This window comes from Stegastes partitus, unplaced genomic scaffold (genome assembly GCF_000690725.1).
Source record: "Stegastes partitus isolate 25-593 unplaced genomic scaffold, Stegastes_partitus-1.0.2 Scaffold120, whole genome shotgun sequence".
NCBI lineage: Eukaryota > Metazoa > Chordata > Actinopteri > Pomacentridae > Stegastes > Stegastes partitus.
This window is the reverse complement of record NW_007577851.1, coordinates 217,069-224,690: the sequence shown is the minus strand read 5'-3', so window position 1 is coordinate 224,690 and position 7,622 is coordinate 217,069. Positions and strand designations below refer to the sequence as shown.

The window sequence follows — 7,622 nt, the reverse complement described above, 5'->3', positions numbered from 1 at the left end:
GAGCAACACAACCCATCCAGCAACTAGCAACGAAAAAATAGTTTCTGAAGAATGGCACCCCTCCAGAAAATCAGAAACATTGATATCCTCAATGCTCACCAGGATTGGGTCTGGTGGACATATAAAACACTGGAAAAACATGAGATTTGACCTCAGTAACGACGAAATAACTCATTTTGTTGCATTCTGTTCTTATTGTGGGGCCTGTATTGGTAAAGTAGTGACTGTGTTTCAGTTTTTTTGTTTGTTTGTTTCGTGTTTAATTTGACACAGGAGTGAACAACACTACTGTTCAACTTAAATCCAATTATTTAAAGATGATATGATTTAGAATCGGTTGAATTTTAAGTGATATTGCACAGGGGTGTGCTCACTGGTTTTGTATACTGTGTGTGGTTTATGTAAATCTGATCAGCTTAGCATTAAACACACCCGGGTTCCAGATACGTCACAAGTTAGAGAAATTAAACCAAGGCTATGTGTGGGAAGACACAGAGTGAGAAAAATTGCTTTTTCAAAATGACAATTGGGATGAACTGAACCAAAACCAGACTCAAAATAAGATAGCTGGTGGCTTTTCTATCTGACTAATAACAATATTGTACTATTTAACAGAACAGGGGCCAGTGTTGTGAGTCTGTACAGCCTCCAGTTTCTCTCCATGACAACAGTCTTCTCTCCTCAAGGCCACAGCTGATGTTTCTCTGTCCCACAGTGAATCTTCTCAGAAAGATTCACCGCTGTACGCTGCCCGCAAACTTTATGTCGCCTGTCAAAATGTGAAAAACGCACCACCATCTAACCCACTGCCTCTGGTTGATGTTCAGATGACACATTTAGCAGAGCTCTATAAACTCCAGGCCAGCTGGAGGTGAACTTGCACAGGACCTAAACCGGTGAGTCACACTAACACAAAAGCTGTTTATCTGTTCATTCCTGAGCTTGTCTGAAATATTTACTGCTTCTTTCGCCATGAATGTTTTACAGACAGCATCACCTTGCCTGTGGGTGCTACTGTACTGGAGACCCTCCGCTTGCTACTATTCCTGGACACAGATAGTTAGCACATGACACACCAGAGTGTTTCCTTCTTCAAAAGTGCAAGCGAAAATGCAATTTAAATTTTTGTTAACTGCAGCTGAGTCCTGTTTCTTTACCTTGCGAGCACCCCAGTGGTTTGTGTGATCTGAATACAAACACCTCTATTGACTCTCCCCCTCTGTGTGTCCCTTTTTCTTCCCCCCTCAGCAGATGAAAGTGATGGAAGTGTTAATTGTATGCAGCTTGGGGATTGATTACAGTGTTGTGTGGGGAGAAAGTGGCATCTCCTGCTCACAGAGCCCTTTCCATATGAATTATTATGCATTATATTTTGTATTAAACATTTGCCGTGTCCCCCCTGGCACATTAAAAGTGATATGACAGCATTTTGTAGCTAAGCAGCAGACACACACACACAGATGTAGAGCACACACACCGGGGATATCGCTCACATACACACACACCAATATAGACATCAAAGCAAAGTGTGCACAAATGTACACATGTGCTTATTCACGTGTGCAGACAGTGCAGTCACGTCCTCATCCTCTCATTTTTCCTTCTTCCCTGTTTGTGTTCTCATTTACTCATCCTACTTTCAATCTCTGAATACAAACGTGCAGCCAAGTTCCCCCAGACTCAAAGCAATGGGGGACCTGAAGCAAATATTTGATGGAAGGAAAAAAAAAAAAAAAAAAGCTACTGAATATTTCATTAAGCGCTTATGAGGAACACTGCAGATGTGAGTTGTTGTGGTTGATGACAGTGAAGCCTCAGTTTGAAAATCCGTCTCATGGTCTGTCATTCATCAGCCATCAGAGGAGGAACCTGCTTCATCAGCAATGCCCTTTGAGAGGCTGAATATTTAAATGTTTAGGTGGTTAAGACTCAACTTCACTTCTGCTCTAATCTGCTCTGACAATGAGGGAATGTGTGGCTATCTTGAGGAAAAGGGAAGAGTAACCTGACGCCCTCTGCTGTGCAATCTGAGAAACACAAACACAAAGGGGGTAAGATTTGGTCTTCTAAACATTTGAACAACACCAAACAAATACATATATGAACCCCTTTAAAAGATAACTGCTGTTGTTCATGACAAAATATTGGGAACCCTTTTCAGTTAGAGCAGAATCTTATAGGGCAAGAAATCATCTTATGTTGCTGTAAGTTGTCGTCAATGAACAAACTTGCTTTTTTCCTTTTGGAAATGAACTCTTCCTTCTGAGGCAGTAATCAGACAGGAAAGAGGAGAAGGATGATTAACATTGCATGTTGCTCGTATTCCCAACAGAAGACTGCTTTGAAGGCTGGGAAGAGTCAGCATAGTTAAAGTGATTTGTTTCATGCAGGAATTTTCTCTAAAGGGGAAATGTTTCTTATCTGCAAAGAACATCCGGGGGCAAATGGAGAAAGCACAGTTTTTTTAGATATTTTTCCTTCATTAAATAGTGTGAGGGGAGAAAAAAAGACAAACTATGAGAAAGAGAGTTGATAGGATGCAGTGCAGGTCATAAGTTGGACTCAAACTAATCTGCGATGCAAGTGTCTGCCGGCTCTCTTGGCGCACTCTGCCTGAAAAAAACAAAGGGATGGTTCAGTAGCATTCGTGTTTTGCGGTGGATTTTCGACCAAATGAGGTTTTGTTTGCTGGTGGCTGCCCAAAAAGGGCCATCACATATGCCCACACCACCTCAGGGCGCACATCTCTACATCCAGGCAGGTTGGTTTTGTATGCCAGTGGCAAGCACCAGAGGCCAGACTGCATGGAAAGGATAAGTGAAATCATGCCGGCTGTTTAACGCCTGGCAACGCTTGACAGGATGTTTACAGGGTTTTCACAGATGACGGGGAGCTGAAGAGAAGTTAAGGGCTAAGGCAGCGCCGAAAGTGACAGACAGCCAGAGATGAACCAAGACGAAAACCAAAGCGATGAAAGGGATTTGGTCTAATCAGCCTGCAGCTAAAAGAAGAGAGCAGAGCTCTCTTGAAGCCTAAAACCTCCAGACCGAGATTTCCTCCAGCAAGCAAATCAGAAATTCAGCAAGTGAGGTTGTTTTTTTTTTAAGATTATTTACTGAATTTGTTGGCTTTAATAATGAATAGTCAGGAGAGACTGACAGGGAGCATGAAGGATGAAGGGCTCTGGCTACGATGAGACAGTTCAAATGATGAGATAGGGAATATCACAGATACTTTATGGCTTCAGACTGCTAACCCAAACAACCCTGTTAAGATTTTTTCAGCATGATCTTTGAAATGGAAACTTCAGAATGCAACACAGTGACTTACATTAATTTCCTGGAGACTGATCCTAATCTTAAGTCGTCACCTTGAAATGAAATGATTTCCATTATGAGGATTTGTTTTTTGTCCCCATTATGTGACTGTGTGAGCAGATTTATGTCCTCACAACATAAGTAACAGCTACAAGTACACACACGTATGTGTACACACACAAATGGCAATTACTGTCATTACAACAGAACAGTTGAAAACAATGTAACATGCCTTTAAGATATAAGCTAATTGCACCTATTCTTTCTGCAGCACACAAACAATTTGATATAAATGAATAACATCTACCACAACCACATTGATTTAAAAATAAATGTATTATACAATCACAATTAAAATATATATTTATTACAGATATTTATCTTAAATTCTTAATTTTTTTTAAATGTTGTGCTACACATATTCAGTTCCTTGCTGACCACTGTGAGCTGTTTAAACTCACCACAGAAATACATTGATTTTTCTTAACATTACTCTTTTTTTAGAGGATTTTTCTCAGATCATTTACAATTTTTTTTTCAAGAAGAATTTTAATGTTTAAAAAATTTGGGACAATTTTAGATATTGATTTAATTTGTCTTTAACCTTACACGTGATTTGTGATGTTTAAGATCTCTTTAAAGTGCTAAAGAGACTTTGATAGATTTAGATAAGCAGTTTTGTTTACTCTTATAGGTTTAACTCAGCAATCTAGCTATACTTTAGTTACTAAGAAAAACTGACTCAGTTTCTCATGTAACTCCAGTGTAATTTAGGCAAAAAGTTTGGCTGTTAAAAAGCTCACTTTGAAGCTGGTGAGAATTCTACCTGGCTGTCTCTCATGGAAGTTTAGCTAAAATGTAAATTACACATTTGCAAGTTTATTTAATGTCAGTTCAGAATCTTTTTTTTCCTCTCATGACATGTTTTCCTCTTACGGAATAAAAAAACATCACATTTGTGCGATGAATTTCAAAAAGAGAAACAGGATTAACGAACATCAGAAGTTCAAATATGACATTTTAGGGAGTTTTACTGCCCCTGGTTTGCTAGTTGATGACAACCAATCACAAGTTTAGCATATGTGGATGTTTTTCAGTTAACTTGTATTTTCTCATAGCTGCCAGCAGAGGTCAATGTGGTTCTGACAGTCCTCCCAGAGCTGAATCCTCGGAGAATACCTGTATTTACATTTCCCTTCAGTACACTGAGTACAGAAAACCGCAGTTTTTCTGCCTCATCAGTCATGCAGCTACTGAGATAAAACTCCTGTTGCTACTGACTACAGAGAAGGAGCAAAATCACTGTAAGTTATAGCAGTGGCTTCTAAACCTTCTGAAAACGCTGACTGCTAAAGGTCATGTGAAAAAAAGCACCACAAATTACAGTGAAGTATTGAGAATGTAGCTGGGCCTCTGGGCTTCAGAAAGTACTGACCCTAATTACCCTCTAATGTCAGCATGTCTCAGAAGAGAAAGATTTAGTGGCTGTGCAGTGAGTAGATGGACAGATAGCTGCAGGGATGGATGATTGGATCGATATTTTTAAATTGGCAGTCACTGATATATTGTACTTAAAAATGAACACGCAGAAATCCTGATGGGAAGGTTCATATTCAGTGTTTAAAGTAAATAAACTGCACTCTCATCTTTGAAATCACAGGAAGATAAAACGTACATTTTGAAGATGATAAATGGCAGCAAAGGTAGCAGCACTCGTTCTTTGTAGTTGTATTTCAGAGAAGGAGAAGGCAAAGTAGGGGCACTCGGAGTAGGAATCTGTGTGAAATTTCGAAGATGTGGAGACAGAAAAGTCTTATAGGAAGAAACACTGCATTATGGGATGTGAAGGATCCAGGGGTTTGGAGGTGTGACTACAGGCTAAAACTGCTTCAGTGATTTTAACCATCCTTTTTGATCTGTCTCCAAGGAGTCCTCTAACTTTGGAAGTGCAGCGCTGGCTTGCTGGAGCACTCCTTTAAAAGTACAGTGTTTAAGCTGCTGCACACTCTCTTCGTTTTTATAGACTCTGGTTCTGCAGCAGTTTTGTCATCTGACCTTCAACAGTTATCTGCAAAACTGATCTATAGAAAAACAAAATATTACAATAGCAGACACCATTAAGCACCATTAGAAAAACACAAAACCAAATGAAACTACATTAGATTAGAGTCTCTTTCTATTCACTCCAAATGGCTTCATAACTGTCCGGTTTACAACTATCCCGTTTCTGATGCAGACAGTGTCTGAAAGGGCTCTAAAATGGATCAGAGCACTCACTAAAAGCTCAAGAAAAAAGAAAGCATCTGCAAAATAAATGGACTCAATAATGCACGTTTGCATTGTGTTATTAAAACAATGAGTATTTCCACACTTGCTGTTTATTGATTGAAAAAAGAGAACACAGAGCAGTTTGTCATTATACCCAATTAACGCAATGTCCCAAATTGAACCGGAATGGGTTGTAAACACAATCCATAAAACTACAACACTGTAATGGCTCTTTAAGAAGCTGGTGTGTGTGTGTGTGTGCGCATGTGTGTGCGCGTGTGTCTGCATGTGTGTGCGTGTGCGCCTGTGTCTATGGCTTTATGACTGTTGTCTAATCAGACGTAGCTCTTGGTCCCACAGGAGCTCTGAAAAAGAGCAGATGCCGTCCTGTATGTGCATGCGTGTCGCTGATATTTTGCAGAACCAGATCTCTTAGTCCTGCAGCTCATTTCCTTGTTGTCCGTGGAGGAGTTTAAAGGCCATGTGTTTGTGTATTTTTTACATACATGTGCGTGCGTGTAGGTTCTTGAATACTTTTTGTTAGGAGTGCACTCCATGTTTTTGTGCTTCTTGTGACTTTATGTTCATGTTTGCCACTGCTCCCTCTTTTGACTTTGTCCGAGTTGATCTTCTAAAGAGTCATTTGTTACGCAACCAAACCTCAGCAGCAGCTCCTTCGTGACGTTATGAGTGTGTGTGAGACCTCGAGGGCAACTCAGCCCACTGTGGCTGAATGCTTGAACCATCCACAAACATGTGTGCGACAGTGTGTGCACATCTGCGTTTGCCTTTGTGTAACTACTGTATGTGTGTGACTGACTTCTTTGATGTTTCCCATCCCTCCAGACAAAATGTCAATTGGCTCATAGAGTGTTATACTGTAAGTGTGTGTATGTTTGTGTGCCTGTGTGTGTGTGTGTGTGTGTGTGTGTGTGTGTGTGTGTGTGTGCACGCGCGCCTTCAGGCGGCTGCTGAGCTGTATAGGTTTTCTGAAGCATGGATTTTGTGTGTTACTCTGCACTGCTTCCATGCTTGAAGAGTAAAAGCACCAGAATAAGATTTAAAACGCACCACTTTAATGTTGCGTGCACACACCAAAGCACAGGGCCAGCCACGTACAGGCATGAAAACACTCACACACACGCAATAACAACTAATGAATCACAATAGTAAAACCGTGCTCTTCCTCTCGGCATCGTGTGTGTGCAGCCCCTCGTCCCTGCTGCCACACCAACACGTTTTATTACTCGCATTCATCACAAGAGCACACTCACACCGCACACCCTCTGCTCTATATCAACTTTATCTTTCCTCTCTATTAGCTCCTTACTCCCTTCATCTCTGTCTCCTTCACTCCTGCCTCTGGAGAACACACTGAATAGAACGAGGTCAACTGCAGACAAGAGTACAGAGGACAGTAAAGAGAAGAGTTGTACGAGCTCAAGATGAAAGACGAAGTGCATTGAACTTTCGCTCATGCTTATGTGACACTTAAATGTAAATTTGTAGGCTTAACTGCAACACTGTTATTGTTCACAACGCGCTGGATGCCTGAACTTCAAACCCACATCGTCTTGTGCTTGCACAGCAACTAATATAGAATCCGTTAAGCTCATATTGAAGCACTTACATACCTTTAATGAGACTCCCGGTGACCAGTTTGTGCAGTGACAAGGCAAACTTGACAAGTCCCTGTTTGCAGCGCTTGGCACAGCCTGCCATCCTGACGGTGACCCGGGACGCAGCAGGCTGAGCAGGGCCAGAGTCGGACCGGGGTTTCCAGGGTCCACGTCAGCAGCACCGGCAGCAGCTGTGGCAGCACTCTGAGAGCAAAGTGGCAATCAATACAACTTCTTCTGGCGCAGCGTACGACTCCAACACCGGTGAAAGAAGCACAGGGGGGAGGACGCTCTTCTTAGTGTGACGCCTTTCGTCCTGCTCAGCTGGAGGGGGAAAAGAGAAACGGTGATCTCCCTCTGTTTTCCCTGCTCTCCCTCCCCCACTCCTCCTCCGCCTTCTCCATCCCACCTCTGAATG

The 7,622-nt window shown here is 41.6% G+C and overlaps 1 protein-coding gene across 1 annotated transcript in view; it reads right to left on the bottom strand.

Moving 5' to 3' along the window:
• kcnip1a (Kv channel interacting protein 1 a) overlaps positions 1–7,307 on the bottom strand; it is a 41,889-nt gene extending 34,582 nt beyond the window's left edge. Inside the window, exon 1 of the mRNA XM_008278317.1 lies at positions 7,220–7,307. Coding sequence (XP_008276539.1) covers positions 7,220–7,307 — 88 coding nt within the window. The remainder of the gene's footprint in view (positions 1–7,219) is intronic.
• Between the last annotated feature and the right edge of the window lie 315 nt (positions 7,308–7,622).